Genomic DNA, 25018 nt, shown 5'->3' with positions numbered 1-25018 from the left:
AGCTCTGTTCCAGCGATTTGCACAAACTTCAGGCACCTGGCAGATGCTCCGTGTCAAGGGTACCTTGAAGTGGACCCACCTCAGTGCCCCAAGAGTGTTCACACCCTGGCTGCTCAGACATACAGCAGGCAGCTTCGACACTCATCTCATCTAGGTCCAAGCCCCACACGCAGACCAGGAGCCAGCCACCAAAAACTAGCGGGAGGCTCCACTCCATTTCTGTGATTTTCTAGAAAATGCTGATGAGGAAGGAGAGGCCCAGGGGGCCAGCGGTTCTCACGGAAGCAGCTGTGGGTGGAGCAGATACTTTGGCTCCTGAGCTTCTCTGTGCATGAGCCTGAAGCAGAGATGGGGCCAGAGAGAGTTCAGGTCAGGGTGCCTGCACTCATCCCTCCTGCTCCTACTCGTGGCTCCTACTTACAGCTCCAAAAACCATTGAGTCATCTGGGAACCCCTGACAACTCCTGTGGCCCCTGTCACTTCAGGGTCTAGGACACCACGTCTTTGGGGTCTTGTATGGACCCACCAGCCCGGGTGGGTTCCTCCTGAGATAAATCCACAGTCACAGGAGCAATATTCATTCTGTGTTCTCAGGAGAAATGTCGAAGGTCAGGGCCGGAGAGATAGCAGAGTGGCGTTTGCCTTGCAAGCAGCCGATCCAGGACCTAAGATGGTTGGTCGAATCCCGGCATCCCAGATGGTCCCCTGTGCCTGCCAGGAGCGATTTCTGAGCAGATAGCCAGGAGTAACCCCTGAGCGCCACCGGGTGTGGCCCAAAAACAAAAACAAAAACAAAAAAAAATGTCGAAGGTCCCAAATGCAGGGTCCTGTGAGGACCTTCCAACTTCCTTCCAGTACCCAGGGAGGAAGCATAAAACACATAGGTCCTCTGCCTACATGCTAGCCACAGTGCCCTGATCCCAGGCCAGGCCAACAGACAGAAAGCAGCCAGCATCGCTGGAGATGATGGGACAGCAGGACCATTGCTCTGCAGCTGGTTCATCTGACCACCCTCCTGGCCGGGAGCCCTAGGGACAAGTGATGGGCTTAGGATGTGCCCCCTTAAGATGAGCATATCCTCTTGTTTTAGAGCAGGGGTCTCAAACTTGTGGCCCACAGGCTGCAAACGGACCTCCTTACAACATTTTGTGGCCCTGCCCTAGAGGAATCTTTTTTTGTTTTGTTTTGTTTTAGTTGTTTGGGTCATACCCCCCAATGTTCAAGGCTTACTACTGACTTTGCACTCAAGGATCACCCCGACTTTGCCTCCTGTGGCTCCCAGGTAAATTGAGTTTGAGACCCCTGTTTTAGAGGAACTAACCCAGACTCCCCAAGATGACCCCAAGAGGTGCAGGGCTGACAGTTCAGAACTGGGGGGTGGGAAGTTCTATAGATTGGAGTGCTGGGCTGGACTTGGCCCTGAACTCACACCTCAGCCCTACCAGGCCCCCGACAAGCAGACTTCAAAGGTAGCTGGGAGGAAATCTCTAGGCCCCAGTCCTGAAGAGTCCAATAGCCACTGTGTTGAGAAAGCAACAATCTCTCTCATCATTGGTTTCTTAAATTAAAAGAAAAAAATCAATTTTGCTATTTGCCATTCAACCCATACTCCCAAGTCATTGACTTGAAATACTTCCTTGCTCATTTCAACATAGACAGGGATGTAAGCCTTATTATTTGTACATGTAGACATTGGAGGGAGAAATGAACCTGAAAAAATCCCTGTGACTGGCCATGATCAGAGGCCACCTGAATTCAAAGCACCCTCTAATCTGGCTTCACAGCCCCTATTAAACCCCCTCCTTCCTCCCTACCCCCACCCACACATCCATGGAGACAGCAGCAACAAGCTAGGACTTGAGATGAGGACCCATCAAAGAGTTCACGAGGCTGCCCTGTGTCATTGAAAAGAGGCTTGAAAGAGTCAGCAAAGTGACGGGCAGGTTCTCACACTGGTGAACACACAGGTGCAAAGCTCTCTGTGACATCCCTGCTTCTCTGAAAGGGCCCCTTGGATGCCCAGAAGGCTGATTTTCCTTTCCAAGCCCACTGAGGGAGACCTTCACCTCTGACAGTTCCGAGGAGGTTGGGCTGAGAGGCGATTTTAAAAGCAAATGCCTCAAGCTCCTGAGTCTGATGTGACCACATCAGCATAAGTCCAGAGCTCCTACTTCTCATATATTCTCCAAAAGAACATCCCCTCTGGGCCTTCTCTGAGGCCTGGTCCAGGAGAGGAAGTTTCCTATTTACTCAGCAACCTTGAGGACAGGCAGATCAGCCTCAGATAACAGGCCTATCTCCCCCTGGCCTCCAAAATGTAACACAACTGCCCTCCCCGAGAAGGTTCTCAGGGCTGGAGGAAGAGGAAATGAGGGGCCTGGAGCTTCCCACGGGAGGAGGGAGACTGGGCAGAGTCATCACTACACTCACTTGACCATTTCCTTCCGTGCAGGAAATAACCGGCTACCCCGTCACCACCAAGATTGAGTGGAAACAGCAAAACTCACAAGAGGAAAGGAAATGGGCCAACGGGATGAGGCCACAAAGTCTGTGGTCCAGGCTAAAGTCTTGGGGCCCCAGCTCAACCCAGACTCACAAAGGCTCCTGCAAAAGTGCTCCAGGATCCTGAGGGAGAAGGACAGACTGGGAGGGGGCTCTTGGGCACGGTCTCCTCTACCGCCCTTGTTCGGTTTTCTTGTCCCACATGGGGACGCTTTCTGAGTCTCATCCTAACTCCAGTTAGGTGGATGGTGTTCCCGGCTGTGCCACACAGAGATAATGATTCTGGGCAGCAGCGCAGAAGACGGTCCAGCAGAGCAAGACACAAGTGGGTACAGCCCCTCATGTCAGAGCTGAGGATCTGGCCTTGGGCAAGTGATGCGGGGGCCAGAACAAGATGCCTGATGGATCCTGAAGGAACCAGGGATGCCCCGGGCCCACATTCAGCATGGCAGAGATGAACACAAGAGCCACCCTTGGGGACAGATGAGATCATGTGAGCATTTCCTCTCTCTGTTCGATTAACAGAGCATCACAAGCAGCTGCGGGTGTTACCAGTTCTGTTTCCCAAGCACAGAGCTGTGGCATGTTAGAATTTCAGGGTTCCGGGCCCGGAGAGATAGCATAGCGGCGTTTGCCTTGCAAGCAGCCGATCCAGGACCAAAGGTGGTTGGTTCGAATCCCGGTGTCCCATATGGTCCCCGTGCCTGCCAGGAGCTATTTCTGAGCAGACAGCCAGGAGTAACCCCTGAGCACCGCCGGGTGTGACCCAAAAAAAAAAAAAAAAGAATTTCAGGGTTCCAGGGTGCTGGTCCAGGGTACACAGAATCTCTGACACCTTTAGTAACCCCAGCACCCCAGTGAAAAGCACAAAGAAATTCCATATACCTGCATTTCCCTGCAGCTGAATAAATTCTCACTCTTATAGAGCGACAAGAAAAGCCCCTATGGGGAAGAGCACAGCACCTCAGACTCCGCATATGTCCACAATCCCTCTGCCCCCTCATCCTCCTCTGTCCCCTCTTGTGCCCTCACACTCACCATGTCCCTCTGCCTGTCTAGCAAGCACAAAGCCCTTCCCACAGTTGGGAGTATTCCAGCCCCATTGGCGGCCAAGAATGTCCCAGAAAACCAAACTGCCCTGTGGGTGATGCTTTTCCCCTTAGCCATTGGGGAGCTGGGTCTCATCTCTGTACCCCAAAGGTATCCGTTCTGCTTCCAACTCCCCACTCTACCAAACCTGGACTGTGGCACCTGGGGAAGGCAGGACTCTGCACATGGTGATTGAGCCTTGCCGGCCCTCCAGACTCTCTGCACTTGATGCATCAGCCCAAAGGGGGCGCTGTGAGAAGGTTGGGGCAGACAGAGCTCAAAGGGGCTAAAGGTTCCCATGGGGCATCTGCTCCTCTATGACCTGGACCCAAGGGCACTGCAAAGAAGTGAAACAGGCAGAGCCAGGATATCTCCCTGCAGCAAACACCAGCACGTGCGGAGGGCACTGTCAGAAGGGATTCTGATCCAGGACACATGGCCACCCAACGGGCCCTGGGCTACAGGATCTGTTCAGGGACCAAAGCCCCTTCACAGCCAGAAACATTGAGTGCTGAGGAAACAGGTCAGTCACAGTGCTTTGGGGACTGTGTGGGGCTGGGGACCATAACCTGAACTCCCCCAAGCATAGCCGCAATCCAGCCGCAGGAACCAGCCTGGGGAACCAGCCTAGCTTCCAACTGTGTCTGCACCACCTTCCAACAGGTACCCTACCGAGTTACGTATTCAGTCCCTACATCCTTGGGAACCAGCATAAAAGGCTACCCTTAGTTGAATTTCTGAACTTCTTGCTGTTACTTTTCTATTTCATAAGCTTCATCAGTGCTTTGAAGTTCCCGGGGAGTTGAAAGCCGGGAGGGCCCCCTTCCAGGCTGGCGGGGCAGGTTCTGAACCACATCAAACCCAAACCGCACCTGCTCAGGATGGACCTGGACAGAGGAGATCTGGGACAACAGAGACGGGGCGAAGGAAGGGCAGCTGATGTGGCAATCCCCTGACTCTGGTCCCTGGCCTGTGTCCCATTCCTGACTCACCTGCCTTTTGGGGATTCGTCAAGTTCAGGACTGACCCCTAGCACCTCTGAAATAAATGACCTAAAAGTCCTTTGTAGGGGAGATTCCCTGAGTGAACTGATGTTGGGGAGACACCAGAGACAAAGCCAGAAAAGTGCATTTGCTGAGCCAGAGCAATAGTACAGCAGGGAGGGCATTTGCCTCACAAGTAGCTGACCCAGGTTCAATCCTCAGTATCCCATAGGGCCCCCTGAACCTGCCAAAGTGATTTCTGAGCACAGAGCCAGGAATAACCCCCTGAGCGCTGCTGGGTATGGCCCAATCCCCTCCTTCGCAAAAGTACATTTGGGAACAAAAGGTGCCTGCAGGGGTGATGTGGTACCCAGAGAAGAGACACAGGTCTGGGATGCCAACCAGGGCTGTTAGCTAACTTTAGACTGAGCAACACTCATGCCAGCCCTAGCATGGAGTAGCGGGGTCCTCAGCTTTGAGGACACAGCCAGGTGGGATCTTCCTCTCTCAAGAGTAAAAAATGCAGAAGGGTAGGAGGGGCCAGTCCATGACAAGATCCAGGGGGACTGGGGGTGAGTCTATGACTTCCAAGCGCTTCCTCTCTGGTCGGCAGCTCTTCACAGAATCCAAGTGCATGCCAGGGACTCTCATCTTAATTGGATGGGCTTATCAGGGTACTGAGTCCAGGCCTGGAATCAGGGCTCCATGGGACATGCTAACAGTAACAGATGCTTGTAGAAACATGGAGGTGTCCATGATGGACACAGGGTGTGCATGGATTGGAGGGTCTCTGTGACAAACTTGGGGGTGTCTATGTGGATCAAGGGATGTCCATGATGAACACGGTGTGTGTGTGTGTGTGTGTGTGTGTGTGTGTGTGTGTGTGTGTGTGTGTGTAAGTTGGCAGTGTCTATGATGGACACGGGGTGTCTGTGGATCAGAAGGTCTGTGATAAACATGTGGTGTGTGTAGAAGTTGGGGTATCCATGCAGAGACACAGCTGAGAGTCATGTTAGGAGGTAAAAATTCTCATGCAAAATTTCCATCATCACCCACAAGCTGTTGTCAGCAATAAAGCAGGGGGAGGGGAAATAAGGTCTAGCTGCCCTGGGTCAGCCCCAAAGGCATCTCTATTGGGGCTAGACCATACCTGGCACCTCTCAGGAAACACACCGTGGTTTGCTAAATGTCACTGAGGCCTGAGTTGGCCTGAGCATCAGCCAGGCCACATGAAGACACCCTTGCAAGTGTAGACACATGCTCTCCTAGGGATGAGAAAACAGAGGACTGGACAGATGAGCCCAGGTCACACCAGGGACAGGACCTGAATCACACCTGAACCCCAAGTTTGAGCTCTTTAAATCATACTTTCTAACCCAAAAGGCCTGAAAGGTGGAGCCTGGACAGGCTCAGAAGGCTCAGATGGCCAAGACAGGCATCTCCCATGGGGCAGGGGGAAGAGGCTATTTTTTATGTCTGTAGCTTAGGCAATGGGGCCACTTGCAGGAGGTTTTTGAGGTCTGAGTAGGAAATCCAAAGGCAGAGATAAATAAAAAGGAGGGTCAGCTCAGCAGGTTGAGTGCGTTCCAAATGAAAGAATCTAGACCGCTGGGGTTAAAGGCAACTGGAGACAGACTGACATAGCCCCTTCCTGGGATGGGAAGAGACCATTTGTCCAAGACACCATTTGTCCTTAGAGGTACTTTAAGGCAGGATGAGAAGCAGCTTCCCTGGAGAACCTTCACTACTCCCCAAGTCACCCCCTCAGCAGGTCATGGGAATGTCTCTGGCCTTGCTGAGCAAATGGGCTTTTATGTTTGTTTCTTTTTTTTCCTTTGGTTTTTGAGTCACACCTGTGGACACTCAATGGTTACTCTTGGCTCTGTGCTCAGAAATCGCCCCGGCAGGCTCGGGAGACCATATAGGATGCCAGGAATCGAACCACTGTTGGTTCTGGGTCAGCAGCATGCTAGGCAAACGCCCTACCACTGTGTTATCTCTCTGGCCTCTGTTTGCTTGTTTCTGAGTCCACCTGGCAGTGCTCAGGGCCTTCTCACAGCTCCACGCTCAAGGAATCTATCTGGGGCCACAAGGGACTGCAGAACAAACCTGGAATTCCAACACAGTTCTCCAGCCCCCCAGCAAAGGTATTCATGTGCGGGAGTTGTTTTGCATCCTCAGGGCACCCCCTGCTCACAGGCCTCCCTCCTCACCCTCCAAGATCCACACCACCCGGCACAGACAGCACCTGGGCTATCCTCCCTAAAAACACACGTGGCCCACTTCCTGACGGTAACGATCGGTACCTAACGCTGGTGCCAGACTGGGTGCCCACAGTGCAAGCTGTCCTTGAGCAAACTCACCCAGATGTCCCTCCCTGAAGGCAGAGCCGGTGCCACACATGAGAGATCAAAGGGAAACAAGGGGACGTGGGGGTAAGAGGTGGAGGACAGATATCACACACACGAACACCTGATTCTGGGGCAGCAGATGGTGGAATCCGGGAGAAATGCCCAGGGGGCATGCCGCGGATCTGGAGAGTGTAGAGTCTAAGTCTGGCCTGGGCTAGCACAGTCTCGGAGCTGACCCAGTAGGACAGTGTGGAGGGGGCAGAGGTAGCCGATGGGGAACTAAACTGCGGGCGGGAGGAGGAAGAAATGCAGATGCTGGTCACAGACTTGCACCCACTTTCATGCCTCTGGAGCACTAAAACTCTGCCCATAGGCAAGCTCTCCAGGACTGTGCCTTAGGAAAGAGCTTTGGACACCTAGAATCCCAGCTGCCGGTCTCAGCCGGGGGAGAGATGCAGCAAGACCAACCTTGGAGGATGAGGACGTGGGTTCGGCTGCGCGGGGGTGGGGATGCGGAGGTGGGGGGCAGACAAGTGAATCAAAGACAAGCCCCAAGAGAGGGTGAGGAGAACCTGGGGGTGTCGGGGCCCCCAACACACTTGCTCCATGCGGTTGCTCTGGTGACACCGGCCTCCCCTTTCTAGGAACCAGCCAGGAAGACGCACAGGTCAAATCCAGCCCTTGCCTATGCGCCTTGGGAGCTGAGCCTCCCCGGAACCCCGTGGCTGGCCACTGGCCACTGGCCACGGAGCTCACCCTGGGCCCCACGGAGAGCGTGTACGGAGAGGTCCACGGACCCCCTCGCTGGTGGGAGATGGGGAGGCTGATCCCATGGCTCAGAGGAGCTACAGAGGGCCACCGAGGAGGCTGCCTTCCCGTGCGCCCCCATACCCAGCTCTCCCGGAGTAGCGCCAACTCCTCACTTTTATTTATTTTTTTTGCAAAGCCTCGGTGGTTCCCAAATCAGGGGCGTGCGCCCGGCCCCCCGCGTGTCCGGGGCACCAGCTCACGCGCGCACGGCTCCTGACAGCCGGCGCCGGGGGCGCGGTGCGCGGGGGCGCGGGTCTCCAGTCCCCGGCGCGCCGCCCATCGGGGCGCACCTGGGCGGGGGACTCCGGGGGGCCCGGGCCAAGCTCCAGCCAGTGCCCAGTGCTGGCGCCCGGCTCCCCAAGGGCCGCAAGAACCTGGGTCCGGCTTGGGCGGCCCAGGCGCGGCGCCCCGGCCTGTTCCAGCCGAGCGGTGACCCCGAGACGAAGGCGCCCCGCGTCCCCTCACCGCGCGCCCCGCGCGCAACGCTCACCTCGGCCCGGCTGGTCCGATCGCGCGGATCGCGCCGCCCCCGGGGCCGCCGCCGCCGCCCACGCCACGGCTCCGCATCTCCCGGGGCCGCCCCGCTGTCCCCGCCGGCCACCAGCAGGACCCCGCGCTGCGCCGCCGCCGCCGCCGCCAGCAGGAAATCGGCCCGGCCGGTCCCGCCGCCTCCGCGCGCTGCGGGCTCGGCTTGGCTCGGCGGGGCGGGGGCGCGGCGCGGCGAGGAGCGGGGGCGACGCCTGGTGTCCAGCGCGGGCAGCGCAGCCAAGGCCGCCCCGCCCCGGGAGGCCCCGCGCCCCGCGCGCCACGCTGCCTGGACAGCAGTGCGCCCAGGAAGCCGGCGGGGACGGCCGCGCGACGCGGCTCTTTCTTGGACGCCGGGAAGGAGGCTCCAGGGCAGGGTCCAGGCAGGAGTCCGGGTGTCTTGGCCACCCTCTGCCTCTGCGGGGCCAGAGTGGACAAGCGGGAGGCAAGCGCAGTCTTGGAGGTGGATAGCTTCTCCAGAAAGACAGAGGGGTCCTGGTAGGTGGAAGTGGGGGTCAGAGGCACTTCCAGACCCGCTTGGCAAGGAGCACTCCCCAACATTTAGGGAACCCGTGAGGGTCAGTGTGAAAAGCGGTGGTGATGGGCAGAGTTCATGGGCTTGCTGGCTGTGTGGGCACATTTAGGGTGGGGGTGTGAGCCCTCACTTATCAGGACCGGGGAATGGTGAAACAACAGGGAGAATGGTGCGCTCGGGGTATGTGCTACACGTCCGCCCCCACCCTTACCATCAAGTCCCAGGGAAGCTGGACAGAGCTGTGTGCTCTGGAGATGAGGCGGTCTGCAAATCCAGCCTGACTTGTCCCTGCAAAAACTTGGGGGCTGGACCCAGCTGGACACACACACACACACACACACACACACACACACACTGGGTTCAATGGCACTAAACTCAGGGAACCAAGTTCCATCCTCACATACTAGGCCTGGGTGGACTCGGTAAACTGAGACCCTTTCGAGACACTGATGGGGAACATACTGTCAGCAGGGCTCGTGCTTGTGACTCGTTGTATCTTGCAGTACCTAGAGTGTGTTTTGGAGTGCAGGTGGCTGAGAAGGGCTTCCCCCTTTCTGCTCCCAACCCCCAAAATTGAAAGCTCGGAGAGCTGAGTCTGTCTGGCCTGGCCTGACTCTGTTTCCCAGATGCGCCATTTCCACCTCTTCATGCCCCCTGTGTGCACGTGACCAGGCCCTCTTCGCCCCCCTTTTCTTACTCTCTCCAGCACAGCCGAGATCCCCATCTTCACATTACTCCAAGGGGGTCCTAACCCTGCTCAGGATCCTCCAATTGGGACAGGATCCCTCAGGGGACTCTGCATCTCTTCCCCGTCTTACATTTAGTACCTACTGGATGCTCAGCCTGGCTGTCTCAGCTCTCCTCCAGTCCCTTCCTGCTCTACTCTTCTAGAACTTTCCTCTGCCCTGACATCCAATGCTATGAATTCCCCTAAAAGTTCTGCCTCCCTCTCTCCACTGGGCACCAGGGCTGCCCAAAAAGAATGTGGACAGTGTCAGGCAGCCCTGCTCCTTCCCCTCCCCCCCACCCCACCACCCCCGCCCCGGAACAGTCCAGAGGGCAGGAGGGAGGAAAAGAAGTAAAATGATAAAATGATATGCCCCAGGACCTTCGTTTTCTGCATGGTGGTGACAGCAGGTCAACTTCAGGTTAGAAATAATTCCAAGTACAACTTGGAGTTGTACTTGCCTTGCAAGCTGCCAACCTGGGTTTAATCCTTGGCATCCAATAGTGTCCTCTGAACCTGCCAGGTATGATTTCTGAGTATAGAGCTAGGAGGATCCCCTGAGCACAGCTGGATATGGCACAAAAATCAAAAAAACAATCAATCAAAAGAAATGGCTCAGTTTGTCTTTTTCCCCTCCAGAAACACTCACTTCAGGGCCTGGTAACTGGTATCCTTAGAGGACCAAGGAAAGACCGTCTTCAGGGCCTGTGTTCTCTTGAGTGTGGGAGGCCTGGGTTGGCCTCTGGAACGAACCAGAATAATTTACTCAGTTATGTCCAGAGCATGCCTGTCTTTCTTTTGTACCATGACATACCCAAGAATTAGCAGCATTTAGCCAGATGCTTAATCACTACTTCTTCTGGGACCCCTTTCCTGTGTCCCCACTCTGGTGTACATACACGGGGATGAACCTTGGGCTAGTTTCCTACTTTCACTGCTCAATGAGTCTCCGGTCTTTTTGTTTCGTTTTGCCTTAGGGCCACACCAGGCAGTGCCCAGGGGTTACTCCTGGCTCTAAACTCAGAACTCACTCCTGGCAGGCTCGGGAGATCCTATGGGATATTGGGGATAAAACCTGGGTCAGTTGCATGCAAGGCAAACAACCTTCCTGTTGTTTAAGGCCTTGACTCTTAAACAGACCCCACAGGGTGTGGTTACTGAGTAAAATCAAATGTCGATGAGGGCAAAGACTGAAGAAAAGGATCATCTCTATCTCCCCAGAAACTTCTCTTATGTGCCTCAAGGTAGATCTGACTCAGTTTTCCACCTTCATTCCCAGCTGACCACCACTTAGTACAGCAGGAAGGACATTCTTGTACGAGGCATCCCTGAAGGTCCTCCAAGCCTGCCAAGAGTGACCAATGGTGATCTGCACCTTCCTGCGGCCAATGTCAAGGGCCCAGACTTGACCCTTCTCCTCTCAGCTTGTGGCGCCTTCTCCAAAATACTGACATCTCTTTTTTGTGCCCACACTCAGCTTGGTCCCCTCAAGTGTACCCTCAAGTGTACCCTCAATTATTCCCCTTTCACAGGGAGACTCTGCTTCCTTATTCTCCTCACAGGAAGTTGGGGGCAATGCTTGGGTTGTGCCCTACCAAATTCAACAGGAAGATTCTGAGACCGAGCACAGATTTCCTCTCCAAACCCCTAATGACTAAAAGGCAGGAACAGCAGGGAGACCAGTCTCTCCCCCTCTAAATATGGGCAATATGGGCAGATGAATTCGGTCCAGTCAGGGAGGCATCAAGCGACAGGAATAAGCAGGCAGCCTCTCTCCCTTCTGTGGTCACTGTGAGCAACAACAAGGGCTGGACCAGCTGAAAGTTGGTCCCTGTCTCAGGGACCAGGCACCTTTGTCCAGAGATGGCAAGAAGGCAGAGCCAAATGACCCCAACAAGACCAGGGATCAGTTTCCCCAAGATCTCATTGACCCCAAACCTATGCCAACTTGTGTAGTTGTCTTATAGTTTCCTCCAAAATCTCTCAGAGTGAGCCAGGCAGCTGCAAACTGGACCTCAGGAAGAGACAGGGAAGGGGCCAGAGGGAAGCTCAAAGGATACGGGGGTGAGGTGGGGGACAGAACACCTGGGTGAAGCACCAGCCAGATGGGGAAGAAGCCCAAGAGAATGGCACAACAGGCAGCCCCGGGAAGAGCAAGCAAACCCACTTCTACAGGAATTCCACATTGCTGGTGTCACAGACAGCTGCACATGTCTTCTTCGGCACAAGGATTTGTAATAGATGTACAAAAACCAAAAGATTCATAGTAATGAGTGAGTGAAACTACAGAGAGGAAAGAAGGAGACTCAGGGGCAGGAGAAGAGTCGAAGATCCCAGACCACACAATGTCAAGGTTAACAGGCTAGAGGAGAACTTGGCCCAAGTTGCGTTATCCTGAGACAAGAGGAGAACTAGGTCAAGAGTCCATGCCATGGGAGATGAAGGGAGACAGGGAAGTCAAAGCTGAGCCAACACAAGGCTTGCAAGGTTGAAACACTAACTAGGGAGCTCAGGTTTCAGAACTAGGAGACAATCTATGGACCAAAGCAAACAGTGGACGGTGCTGGATACTCACCACACAGGCATCTAGGAAAGAAGGCCAGCTCTCAGGCCCAGGATGACTGTCCAGTGGGAGTGAATATTGTGGCCAGAGAGAAGAGACAAGGGGCCTACAGACTCTGCCAATGTCAAAGAATGAGGCGCTGTGTTCTGTGTCATTCCCAGCATCACGTATGGTCCCCCAAGCACCACCAGGAATGACCCCTGAGTACAGAGCAAGGACTAGTCCCTGAACATGACCAGATGTGGCCCCAAAACAAACAAAAGAAACCAAAACCTTCTCCCTCTATACCATGAGGCCACCAGGACCGGACTGGCCCTTCAATCTTGAAAAAATAAAAAAAGCCCGAAAACAGAGAAGACAGACAAGGATGTGGTTTCTCTGCAGAGAATACAGGGAACTTGGGGTTGCATGACTACAACTGCTGGCCAGACAGGCTCTCGCCAGGGCTGCTTCAGGAAGCGGAGGAGATCACATGGGCACTTGTGCCCTGGAACTGGACAAAGGGACAGAGTGTGGGACCAAGAGTCCTAGACAGGGCTCTGTGTGTGGTCTGGGGTCGACTATAGTTTAAAACTCAACTTTTGGGGCCTGAGCAATAGCACAGCAGTAGGGCATTTGCCTTGCACATTACCAACCCAGAACAGACCCAGGTTCAATCCCTGGCATCTCATATAGTCCCCCGCGCTTGCTAGGAGCGACTTTTTAGCAATGAGCCAGAAGTAAACCCCGAGAATCACCGAGTATGACTCAAAAACCCAACCCCCCAAAAAGAAAGACTCAACTTTGGGGTCACGATGAACCAGAAGAGCCACTGAACAGACCTGGAGATGGGATGGGGTCAAAAGTCGAAGAAGACACCATGGATGATTCTGGAACAGAAGCCACATGTGACCTGAGGGCTGATTTGGGTTTGGTTTTGAAATCCTTAGTGGTTGCCAGGGTCCCATGTGGTGCCAGGAATCAAACCTGAGCACATCCCCATGATTTTTTAATAGGAGACACTCTAGTACATCTCAGTTTAGGTGTGCATATCAGTGGAGGTCGGGTGCTGGGGTGGGGCTGCGACTCAGGGCCTGTCATATGCTTCATCCTAGCTTCATCATCCGAGTTTTGGCAATGTTTTGGCAAAGGAATGAAACAGCTTTTCCAAACCTCGAACGTGGACCATTGGGTATCTACATGCCGGTGAATGACTATCAGCCTTACCACAAACCCCTGGGAGGATCTCCAAATAGGCAAAGATCACAAATAGAGGCATGAAACAGAAACTTTCTGGGGAAGAACATAAGAGAGAAAAATATTAACCACCTTGGACTAGGCAATGCCTTTTGGAATATGACATTTTGTCAAAACCCACAAAATAAATATATGGTTACACAGGACTGTTAAAGTGGATATTGAATTTCTCTAACAAGGAAGTCATAAGGGAAAAAGTTTTGAATGTGGAAGCAAATTATCTGGAAATGTCTGTCTAATTATAGACTTTTGCAGAGCATATAATTTGCTTATTTTGTTTGTTTGGAGGCCACACCCTGCTGTGCTCAGGGCTTACCCCTGCCTCTGTGCTCAAGGATCCTTCCTGATAGTGTTTGGGGGACCCAAGGATCCCAGAAATGGAACCCAGCTTGGCTGTGTGCAAGACAAGTGCCACATCTCAGGCCACTTGGCCTTACTTATTTACTTATTTACTTATTTACTGGGAGATGCGTTTTCTCTTCAGTGCGCTGGTGGGAGGCAGCCCATGGGTTAAGGTGTTTCCCGTGCACAGAGCTGACCCATGGTTCCCTTCTGAGCCCAGAAGCAATTCATAGAACAGAGCAGGTGTGAGCCCTGAGCACCCCTGGATGTGGCCAAACACTCTAGCACCACACCAGTATGTCTGTCATGAACTTGTGACACATAGCGGGAGCATTTTGGCTCTCTGAGACATTCAACAGCATGAACCTTTCTAGAAGATTCTTTGGTATAAATTCTCAGACAAATTGTGACAAATGCGTGAACACGAACAGAAAGTTGGGCAGTGAGGCTGATACCTGTAGTCTCACAGGCAGAAAGAACTAGCTCTTTGGCATTTTTCCTCTTGGATCAGGGAGTAGAAGCATGGTATTGTTTCTTAGCCATCCGGATTTTTATTCCTACCTATTTTCCTTTACAAATTGTTGGCTTATTATAGAGCTAACTTTATTCATATGCAACTTACTTTTTTCACAGTAAGAATAGTAATGCTTTCAGGCCACAGAAAGAAAATGAGAGCGAGAAATATATAGAGAGAAAGAGAGTGAGTGTATGTGTGTGTGTGAGAGAGAGAGAGAAAGAGAAAGATAGAGAGAGAGAGAAAGAGAGAGAGAGACAGAGAAAGAGAGAGAGAGAGAAAGAGGCTTGCCTGGCATACAACTGCCAGGGATCATCACTGAGCACAGAGGCCTGACCACCCCTCATTGTGGCCCCAACATTTAAAAAAAAAAGATATTCATTTTTGTCAATTCTACATGCCTTGTATCTAATCAGTGTATAGTCATCATATTCATGTTTTCATTTAGCTGTTTAAACTTTACTTACATTTGCAGAATTTTTTAAAAACATATTTGTGTTCTTTGTTGACAAGTTTCAATAGCCAGTCCTGGATTTGGTGACCCCACTTCAGGATCATTAAGGCTTTTTGAAAGTGTGAAAATAGCTCATTCCTACTTAAGGCAAAAATCTAAGAATACAAGGTTGGACCCAGAGACAGAGAACAGGGGTTAAGGCTATGGCCTTGGGGAATTCATCTGAGCCTCAGCACTGAAAATGTCCTCTGAGAGCTGTCAGGAACCATTTTTGGCAGAGGGCATCTGGGAAGCAGAGGCTCCCTTTGCACCTCCCCTCTTTAGTGCTCATGCTCAGGGGTAGGCCATGGCCTCCTCCCCTGCCATTACCCAAAACAGCATTTCAGGAGTAATCTGGGACTCAAACTACCTCTGCGAGGTGCTTCCTCTATAAGGGGCTCTCGTCTTGACCCAGGGAGACCAGTTACAGATTAACTGTGAGCCTGGGGAAGGCCTGAGGGGGGTGACAAGGGTCCACCCCACTGCAGGTGCTGGTGTTCCATGGCAACCCCTTCCACGGGCCGAAGTCCAGAGGCTGTAAATCTTTACAGCAGGGCCAAGTTCAATGTTCGCGTCTTTCTTCTGAGGGAGCCTTATACTGCCTAGCTCCACTTCCAAGCACAGGGGTGCAAATGCCAAGGCCCCAACACACCAACCAACCGCCTCTGGTTGTCTGGGCCCAAGACTCGGGGCTGCTGAGACCATGCCCACAACCAAGAAAATCCTGACATTCTTAGGAAGCTTCCTCACCAGCTTGGGATCCTTTGCAGTGATCTGCTCTGTTCTGGGGACCAAAGAATGGGTGCACAGCACTGTGAACCTCACCGACTCTTCTTCCAAAATCACCATCTACATGTCCTACGGACTTTTCAGTGGCCAGAGCAGCCGAAAATTTGATCCTGGCCTGGAAGAGCCCACAAAATTCTTCCAAGGTAAAAGAGAAACCAAGTAGGGTAGAGAAGGTGGGACTGAGGTGGCCGGGTCCAAGGTGGGCTGGGTGGTCTCATGAGCCCTGTAGTTGTGTAAGATACATTTCCGCCAGTACAGAGTATCTATTTAGTGTTGGAAAAGACACTGTTATCATTCCAGCCTTCTGGATGCTCGGATTGGCTGACACAACACGTCGAAATCACTCTTGCTGAGTCTAGGCAGAATGGTGCCGGCCGGCCGTACAGACAAGTCAATAATCAGGGAACCTAGACAGCAACAAGGGTGCATTTAAAGGCTAGTACCAACCGCATTTCCAACCATCCTGGGGTTTCAGAGGGTATGCCTTCAGAGAGGGTCTCTAGCCAAAGGAAAAACAAACATTTCCTCTTCCTGCTTCTCCAGTCCATTTCTTTAATTCACTCAAATTTTCATTCTGACCTCTGGAGGATATCAATGTTGTGAGGCGTGATATTCGTCTCCCTTTGTTCTATGAATTGTCTGTTCTGCAGATTTTTCTACTTCTTTTTCTGCTTCTTAGCTCTACTCTGGCTAGGCAGGGAAAAACATATCTACCAAGAATAAGAAATGAAAAGAGTGTATTTGTTTGGCTTTGAAGGTTTGACTAGACACTGATAAGGTTTTCTATAGAAGGGCAACGCTCATCAATTATTTAGCCATTTGGTGGGGTTTGGTCTGAACTGTGTGGCTACAGGTGCTAACATGATATTGGTGAGAACAGGTGTCGGGCATGTAGGAAATTGTGTCATTTCCCCCTTTCCAAACAGGATAAGTGCTACCAGCACTTGCTTCTCAGGCAAGGGGCATTTTCTGGCTTGGTGATAACTAGAAATGGTCTTTCCCAGGGCTGTTGTTCTTGGCAAGAAAATCTGTGAGTCTCTGAGTCTGAGCACACTGAGTGTGTCAGAGTGAGAAGCCATTTAAGCTTCTGTGTCTATGTTCACTGGCTCTGTGGACATACTGGTGTGCAGGAATGGTGCTCATCAGAGCTTGCCTCCCTCTCTGCCAGGTGCAGATTGTCAGGGGGTATGGAGTGTGGGCCCGTTGGAGGTAGCCAGCTGGGGCCAGCTGTTGAGTGAGCAGGGAGTGGACATGGGCCTGTGCTTCCTGATCTGATGCCAGAGAGCCAAGACCTGTCTCTTCCTGGCCACACCCCCAATCAGCTACTAAGGATGCCATGTCCTAAGGCCAGTGTGGGGGTTTCACTGTCAATGTGAGCTTGGGTATCTCACATCCTTGCATACTCAGAGATGAGCCAGGGTCCTGACATTCATATCTGGGCCCCGAGGCCTCTGAGTCACCACAAAGCTGTATTTCGCTATCAGCCTTTTTGCCAGCTCCACAGCTGCCCATGGATCTGCAGTGGGAAAAAACAAGCCTGGACATTTATGGTCCTGAGACTGAATCAGTAGGAAGCCATTGGGATGCAGTGGCCACGCATGGTGGTCCCAGGGGCCCCACTGCCCAGCAGTCCTGAGACACTCTCCCAATGTTCTGGACCTTTCCTTTCCATTAGGAACATTTTTCCGGAGCAGTCCCTGGTGCCATGGTGGGAGACAAGCTTATTCCCCTCAGCAGGGCTGTGCTCAACCCTGTGTCTCTCCCTGAGAGACCCTCAGGAACCACTCCCATGGCTTAAAGGAGTATGACAAAGGACTATGACAGTCCCTCTGAGCTTCTTTAGCTGGCAGCCCCGGGGAACAGGGGCTGTGACACCTTTGCTCCAGTCACCTCCCCTGTTTGATCCTGGAGCGCTCCTACTGCTGGAGAGCTCAAATGGGTGAGGCTCAGGCATGCTGCCCCTCATCAGCATGGACAGGGAACCCGGAGCCTGCAATGACACACACCCTTGAGCAGGTGTTCTCTAGGTAACTCAACCCCTCCACATTCCCATATCAGTCCACAGAATCCAGAAAGTGCAAAGTTTAAGGTCCTTGTGTTCCTTCTACAAATGGTCACTCCTTGTTGCTTGGCCACTCCAGACCCTCCAACACATCCCAGGTGTAAGGTAAATGCTGGGGGTCCCAGAGTTGGCGTTCTTCCCGTGATGCCACAAAGCTCTGGAGCATCCCCCAACAGGGCCCAGAGAGAGCCCAAGTGAGCCCAAGGGCTCTAAGTCAGACCCGAATGGGCCAGGCCGAGTCTCGCTTTCAGTTGCGTCCCTGCCTGAGTCAAGCCCTTTCCTGGAAAACTGTCTTTCCACTGTGTCAAGAGCGAAGGCTGCAGCAGAGAGGAAGCTTGGGCCCTATCCTCTTCCTCATGGGACAGTTTTGCCTTATCTGGTCTCCCTCCCACCTCCCCTGCTCCCCATCCTACCTTCCCCACCTGTGCCCCTTTGTTCTCAGGGGAACTTGCCTTTGTACTCTTTGTTCAAGCTAAAAATAACCGGGAAAATGAATCTCCTGCAAAAATCGCAACCAATTGCAAAGCAAATGTCGTCGCTCTCTGTGGCGTGGGCCACCAGCTCTGTACCCCAGACTGGCATGTGTCGTGGGAGGCTCGGGGGTAGAAGGGCAGAAGACAAAGGTGCCCCCACCTGATATACCATAGCTCTCCCCCAGAATCTGGTACAGCCTTGGAGTCTGGACACCTCCTGAGGCAGCTTCTGGCTGCTCATTCTAGGGGTTCAGCAAAGGGCCAGTGAGGTCTGAGGATGAAGGAACTTGGCCAGGCAGGAACGGGAAGGAAGAAAGTTCCTCCTCCCCCACCACACCCCCGCCCCAGTCTCTGCTGGGCTACCATCCTGAGAGCCCAGTGGGGCTCAGAGCATGATCACAGTTCTAACTGCCCCTCAGCCTGTCTCTCTCCTCAGCTGCGGGGGGGGTCACGGCCCCTTTCCGGTTCTGCCTGCGCCCACACAATGAGCTGGATTGTGAGGTGTCTCTTGCCTCTCACGCCTCACCCCTCCATGGAGGGAGAGGGAAGGAAGCGTGTTGGCTAATTTTACAGGCAGAGCAAAGCAGCTGTCAGCTGTTCTCGGGCCCGAATTTTCAGTGCTCAGAGTGTGAGCACTGAGCCCGGGGGTGGGAGGACACAGCCGAGCTGTGGGTGCTGTAGTGTCATTGGAAGGGACCCAGAGACAGAGTGGTAGGGATGATGGGCTGCAGGATTAGCAGGTCGGCTGATGGCAAATGTGCTCTGCAGGGAAAAATGTAGAATCTCTTCCGGAACTGAAAACCAGTGAAGACATTTGTCCTCACGGCTCTGAGCCCTGGGACCCCAACCACCACCGAGCTGTCACCATTTGTGTTTTTCTGCAGTGTTCAGAGTGGAATGTTCTCCTTGAATGGACTACAGACTGTTCCTCATCCTGAACTTTCCTTCCTCCCTTTTTGGGGGGTCTTCAAGGGGCCAAGCCATGCTTGGGTGTTTGGGGCCACTCCCAGCAGTGCTGGGGAGGCAACCATGCCGGGTGTTTGGGGGGTCACTCTCAGTGGTTCTCAGGGGGCCTGGCTGTGTCTGGATGTTTGGGGGTCACTCCCACGGTGTTTAGGAAACTCAGCCGTCTCTGGGTGTTTGCAGAGCTGAAGCTACAGCCCTGTGTCTCTCCCCACCTGAACTGAACTTTCTAGTTAAGGGTCTTAGGCCACTGCTAGTGACCCCCACAGACTAGCTCAGTTCTCCTACTTGGGGAGAAGGCAAAGAGTGGGGGGTTTGATGTGGGGTGTGAGGAATGGGGATATGAGGACTGTGAGGTGTAGGGTGTGAGGTGTGGGGTGTGAAGTGTGGGGATATGAGGCACATGAGGTATGGAGGTGGGAGAGATGGGAGGTGTGAGGTTTAGTGGTGTGAGGGGGTCTAAGGTTTAGGAGTGTGTTATTTGGGGGTGTGCAGTTTGGGGGTGTGAGGTGAGGTGATATGAAGGCTCTGAGGTGTAGGTGTGTGAGGTGTGTGAAGTGTGCAGGTGTGAGGTAAGGGGAGTTGCCCTTGCTGTGGTGACTCAGTCCGGAAGCATCCCTGGCACCTGACCCTGTCCCTTTGGACCCTTAATCTTCCCTCACCCTCCTCTTCCTCTGAGGTCATCATCACACAGCCCTGTAGGCCACAGAGCAGACACCGGTCCAGGCTGAATTCAGCACCTGCCAAGAGCACGGCTTGTCAGGAGAATGTCCTCCCCCACCTGACTCCACCATGTGCCCACTGGGATTGGGTGGGCCACACTCCTGAGAGCTAGAAACGGACTGGGAGCTGGTGCCATGTCTCTGAAGAAAGAAGCAGGACCAGGCCACTCTGGGGGCACTTTAGGGGCCAAGGTCAGACCTGCAGCAAGCAGATGCGGAGAGACTTTGAGATCTGAGTTGGTGGGAGCCCCACAGCTTCAGAACCCTCAATGGATCCCCAATTCCACGTGGCCTTCCTGTCACTGAATTATAAACCCACACCAGGAGGCATCCGAGTGCCTAGAATCCCCGTGGGAGGCCAGAAACAGGAAGAGAAAGAGGGAATTTGTTTCCCTCGTCCCTCGCCACACCCTCCTGTGGCTGGACTCCAAGGTTTGCAGCCCAGCAACTTAGGAAATGTCGCTTGTCCCTCCAGCTGCTGGTGGGAGCTCCCCCAGGTTCTCCTCAGTGCCGGGAGATGTAGACACTCCTAGCTAGGACCTAGAAAAAGGCTTGGGCACTTCACTTTCTGGTATCCAGGGAACTGAGGACTGGGAAATGGTCTGCATGTCCAAGGAACAAAGCCATTAGTTGCTTCTTGGTCAGTATGCTGGGGGCCCCTGCTGGCCCCAGACTCACTGGCGGGTTTTCTGAGACCCTGAAAGTGTCTCCCAGGGAGATAGGGCCAGTGCTTTGAGGAGAAAGACCACATGTTATTGAGGCCGTGGCCACCAACCTTGGGAAGCAGAGGGGACCTGGGGCCTACAGGGCCTGAGTGGACACATCCTGCTTTCTTTAACCCTCAGCCCAGGGAATGCAGCCTTGTGACTGGGCCTCAGGTTGCTTTCTGGGCACTCCTGACCCGAAGGGGTGGGCCCAGCTAGGGTGCGGGATGCACTGTGGCCAGCTCCACACTTAGCACTCACCAGAGCCTGTTTTAGTTCTAGAGGAGCTGAGCGGATCCCCGAAGACGCTCCACTCGCTCATCATCCTCTTCCTGGTCCTCAGCCTCCTCGCGTCGCTGCTCAGCGCTGGCTTCTCCCTGTACAACAGCATCAGCAACCCCTACCAGACATTCCTGGGGTCTGTGGGGGTCTACACCTGGAGCGGGCTCAGCAGTGAGTACCCTGACCCCCACCATGGGACCTCGCACTGCGGGGAACAACCTCTATGCTCCATTCTGGGTGCTGCCTGCAATTTGCATCCAGTGTCTTGGGAGATCATTTTTCAGGTTTATTTTAGGGGCTGGGGTCCCCCAAGTGGTATTTTAGAGGCTCCTCCTGTGGAGACTTAGACCACTGGACTGTGGCTTCCATGCAGGTCCCCCCAGGATGTGGTGCTGCCCAGGGCATGCCCTGAAATGCTCAGAAACCTCCAGAGCAGGGGTGACAAAGCTGTTGGGGTCATGGGGGAGTCCCATGCAAGGATAAATCATCAACCTGCTCTGCCTCAATGATCCGGTTCTCATCCAGTTAGAAAGATCTGTGAGGGGCTCTGAGTGGGTTACAGAGGGTCTTGCTAGTGAGCTGTTTTCTTCACTTTATTGTCAGACCAAAGATCCCCCTGCCTTGCTCAGACACAGTACATGCTCTGCCCACTGACCCCAGGGTGGAAACGGGCCTCTGCACCACTTGGTCTGAAAAAACTGAGACTGACTACTGGATATCTGGGGGGCCCCTATGAGCTGCTGGTGTGCAGGGTTGCTAGGTGATTCTGTCTGCTGGAATGGGGTGGGGCAGGGGTGGGGCCAGGATGTGGACTGCTTCTGAGTCACAGCCTTGGTGGGTCCTGCGCCCCACCTGCCCCATGAAACACTGACCCCCTGATAGGCCTGGGGACTTGGCGGCCTTGGTGCTCAGGAGGGGAGAGGAGGCTGGGAGAGGCTCCTGGCTCTTCCCTCTGCAGGAAGATCCTTGCTGGCCTCGGGCATGGCTGGACAACAGCAATCCCTTGGGGAGCTGGTTGACCCAGGGAGGGCACCAGGCAAAATCTGTGATACCCACATTGTCTAAGGCACTTTCCAGAGCAGGACAGCAGGAAGAAGATTCCCCAGTAACCGCAGGAGGTGGGAGTGGACTGGGGACCCCTGGAGACAACTGGCAGTGCCCGACTAGGAGGCCCAGGAAACTCAGAGGAAAAAGGACGCCCTCACCAGGCTTTGCACCCTCTGCCCTCATCCCTAGCAACCCGACCTCAGGGAGAAGGTTAGAGCCCAGAACAGCTGCTGCCCAGACACACACTCAGCACTTTCTCCTCCCCATAGCTCCAGGTGCCACTTACCAGGCTGCAGGGTGCAGCTGGGCCCTGACCCAGACAGACATGCACCAGCTCTCCTCCTCTGGTGCTCAGATCCCAGGTGGACCCCAAGAGAAGGGGAGAGTGGGGTGGCCTGCAGTGACTCAGTGACTTACAGGCCCTAATACTGATGTTGTGGCTGGCTCAGGGCTTGTCATCAGGGTTGGAGGACATCCTTGGGGGATGCACCCAGGGGAAGTGACCCTCTACTTGTGGCTCACTTAGGAAGTTCTCCTGGACAGTCAGGCTTGCCCACCCCCTTTCTTAGGGGCGAACACTGGCTCAACCACTCAGCAGGCCCCATCAGAGGATATAGGCATATTCCCAGGTAGCCAAAGGGGAGCAGAGCCCTCAGCTGTCCTGCCATCCCCTCTTGGCCCACCCCTAACTCTGGCAGCCACTGTTCTTTTCAGTAGTAGGGCTCAAGGATCCTGGGCAGGCCTCGGCTCCATGGTCCATATGACTGGACCTCACAGAGAAATTTCTGGGCGGGGGATATTATAGGAGAAAACAGGAAGATGAGGCTGGAGGATGCCTGGCCATGGGACACTTGCCTGGCCAAGGGGAGGCTTTGGGTTCTGCTTTTGCCACTGAGAGAGAGAGAGAGAGAGACAGAGACAGAGACAGAGACAGAGACAGAGAAAGACAGAGATAGAGACAGAGAGACAAGGACAGAGTGATAGAGAGACAGATAGAGAGAGGAAGAGAATGAGGAAAAGAGGGAGAGAGGGAGAGACAGACAAACTAATCCTTGGTTCTGCTCTTGCCACTGAGAGAGAGAGAGAGAGAGAGAGAGAGAGACAGACAGACAGACAGACAAGCAGGCCTTAAGAGAGAATTTGACTCTCTTCTGAAATACCCTCATTAGATGGCCTCTGCATAGAATAATAAATTTCCAGCTCTGGGGCTCACACTCTGGGGTACTGGCTGTGTTCAGATGCTGAGACCTTCCTATCAGGCAGCCTGGTACCCCCAATCTCTGCTGCTGTGTCCTGTCCGGTCGCTTCTGTTGAGAGCAATCCACTTCCTATCTTTGTCCTACTTCAGTCTCTCTGACAGTCTCCTACAGAGACTTCTCCCTCTACCCTTCATTTTGGGGGGCTCTGAGAGTCTGGCAGGTGTCCCTGAGTGGTCCCATCTGTGTCACAGAGAAGCTTCTTTTTCACTCTGCTCAGTGCACCCAGAATGTCTGGCCTGGGAGATGCTCATAGATCTCAGAGTGTTTGTTCCCCAGATGTAGGGACCTGAAAATATGGCCTGGACTGGGGAAGTGGCTAGGAGCAAAGGTGCTTGTCCTGGGCCCGGCACCCCTTGGCACCCTGAGGGGAACCTGATTGAGGTGTCCTGGTGGTTCCCGGCATTCTTAGGACCTGCCTCTGGTCAGATGAAGACAGTTCTAGGGGGGCTTAGGGACACCATGAGGGGGTCCCCTACCCTGACCTACACCCCTCACTCTCTCCACAGTGTCCCTGGTCTTCCTGACCATGATCCTGTTTGTGGCAAACACACAGGCCAATGGCCTCTCAGAGATGCTGGCTCAGAGTGTGTACTCAGTCCCCCCGGATGCCAACTACCACTACACTGCACACAGCTACGGGCTGTCCTTCTGGCTGCAGCTGCTGGCCCTGGTGCTGGGCCTGGGCACCGTGGGCATTGTCCTGCTCTACCAGAAGGCCCGCTACCAGCGCAAGCAGGAGCAGCGGAAACCCATGGAGGAGGCCCCAAGGGATGGCATCCTCTTCTAGTCGCCATCCCCACCTGCTTGAACCCAATTCTTCCTCTGCCTCTGGCTGGGCCAATGGGCCAGGACAGGCTCCTCATGCAGCCACAGGGTCCTATGAGCAGTTGGTGGTGGGTGGGGTCAGGGCAAGGACTGGACGAGACACCCCCCCCACCCTTCATCCTGGCTAATACCACAATTCTTTCCACGAGACATGTATTTATTTCCTCTCAGTAGACACTATTATTTTGGTCTTTTCTTCTCCATTTCCTTTTTGTTTTGGGGCCATATCCAGAGCTTCTCAGGGGTTACTCTTGACTTTGCACTCAGAAATTACTCCTGGCAGCATATAAAATGCTGGGAATCGAACCTGGGTTGACCATGTGCAAAGTCGATGCCCTCCCTGCTGCGCTCTGCTTCGGCCCCTCCTTCTCCTTCTGACTCTTCATCCTCTATGGAAATCAAACTCTGGAGCCTCACAGAGACGGATCAGCACCCCTTGTCACCATCAGGGTCCTGGGGACAAGACTTTCTGCCCCCACTGCCCCCCAGGTGAGGAGCCTTGCCTCTAGCCCTTGTTTTTGAGCTCTCAAGTTCTGCTTGAAGACTTCATCATGAAGAGGAAGAAATGTGGGGCCACCTTTGACAGAGAGACCCACCATGTGTGTGTGTGTGTGTGTGTGTGTGTGTGTGTGTGTGTGTGTAAGCCACCGGGTGACCGCTCAGATGTTGGGCCTCATGTGCATGCAAGAGGCCTGGGAGTGCTTCCCAGTACCACCTAGTCCCCCCACAACATACCATACAGAGTGATTCCCCCTAGAATACTCTGGGAGTATCTCCCAAACAAAGAACCCAAACCAACAAGAACCCCAAAGCAGCTACTTCTAGTAGGGCAGGGCTGGGCTCAATGGCTGCAGCATCATTTGGGCCCTAAACCCGGAATTCCCCAGTTTCCTCTAAATCTGCAGAACCCTGCTAGGGGTGTCCCTTAAGGACAGGGTCGGAGACAGAGCATGTTGCCAAGGACACGGTCTACCCACTGGACTCAGCTGATCAAGACAAGCATGGCTGCAGAGAGTTGTGGGAGATACCAAGTATTCAGGGACTTGGAATGTTGTGGGGGTTTTGGCTGCACCTTTGGGGATATGCAGGGTTCTGTTGGTGAGAGTTTTGGGTGACAGAACTGTCCCTGTCTGCTAAATAAATGTCATGACCTTACTGAGTGCTTTCTCATTACAGGGAAGGTGTGTGTGTGTGTGTGTGTGTGTGTGTGTGTGTGTGTGTG

The 25018-nt window shown here is 53.7% G+C and overlaps 2 protein-coding genes across 3 annotated transcripts in view; one reads left to right on the top strand and one right to left on the bottom strand.

Annotated features, from left to right (window-relative positions):
* The window catches only part of PTPRE (protein tyrosine phosphatase receptor type E), a 69964-nt gene extending 61697 nt beyond the window's left edge, over positions 1–8267 (bottom strand). For both annotated transcript variants that reach the window (XM_049790594.1, XM_049790595.1), the window contains exon 1: positions 8226–8267. The gene's annotated coding sequence lies outside the window, so the exon portion shown is untranslated. The remainder of the gene's footprint in view (positions 1–8225) is intronic.
* Positions 8268–15248: 6981 nt separating this feature from the next.
* CLRN3 (clarin 3) lies at positions 15249–23770 on the top strand. The gene is made up of 3 exons (XM_049790607.1): positions 15249–15602; positions 20660–20836; positions 23478–23770. The coding sequence occupies exons 1-3, from the start codon at positions 15374–15376 to the stop codon at positions 23756–23758; spliced, it is 687 nt and encodes a 228-aa protein (XP_049646564.1). The 5' UTR covers positions 15249–15373; the 3' UTR covers positions 23759–23770.
* Positions 23771–25018: the final 1248 nt, after the last annotated feature.

This window comes from Suncus etruscus, chromosome 17, assembly GCF_024139225.1.
Source record: "Suncus etruscus isolate mSunEtr1 chromosome 17, mSunEtr1.pri.cur, whole genome shotgun sequence".
Lineage (NCBI taxonomy): Eukaryota > Metazoa > Chordata > Mammalia > Eulipotyphla > Soricidae > Suncus > Suncus etruscus.
Note: the sequence above shows the minus strand (reverse complement) of the source record. Positions and strands in the feature narration are given on the sequence as shown.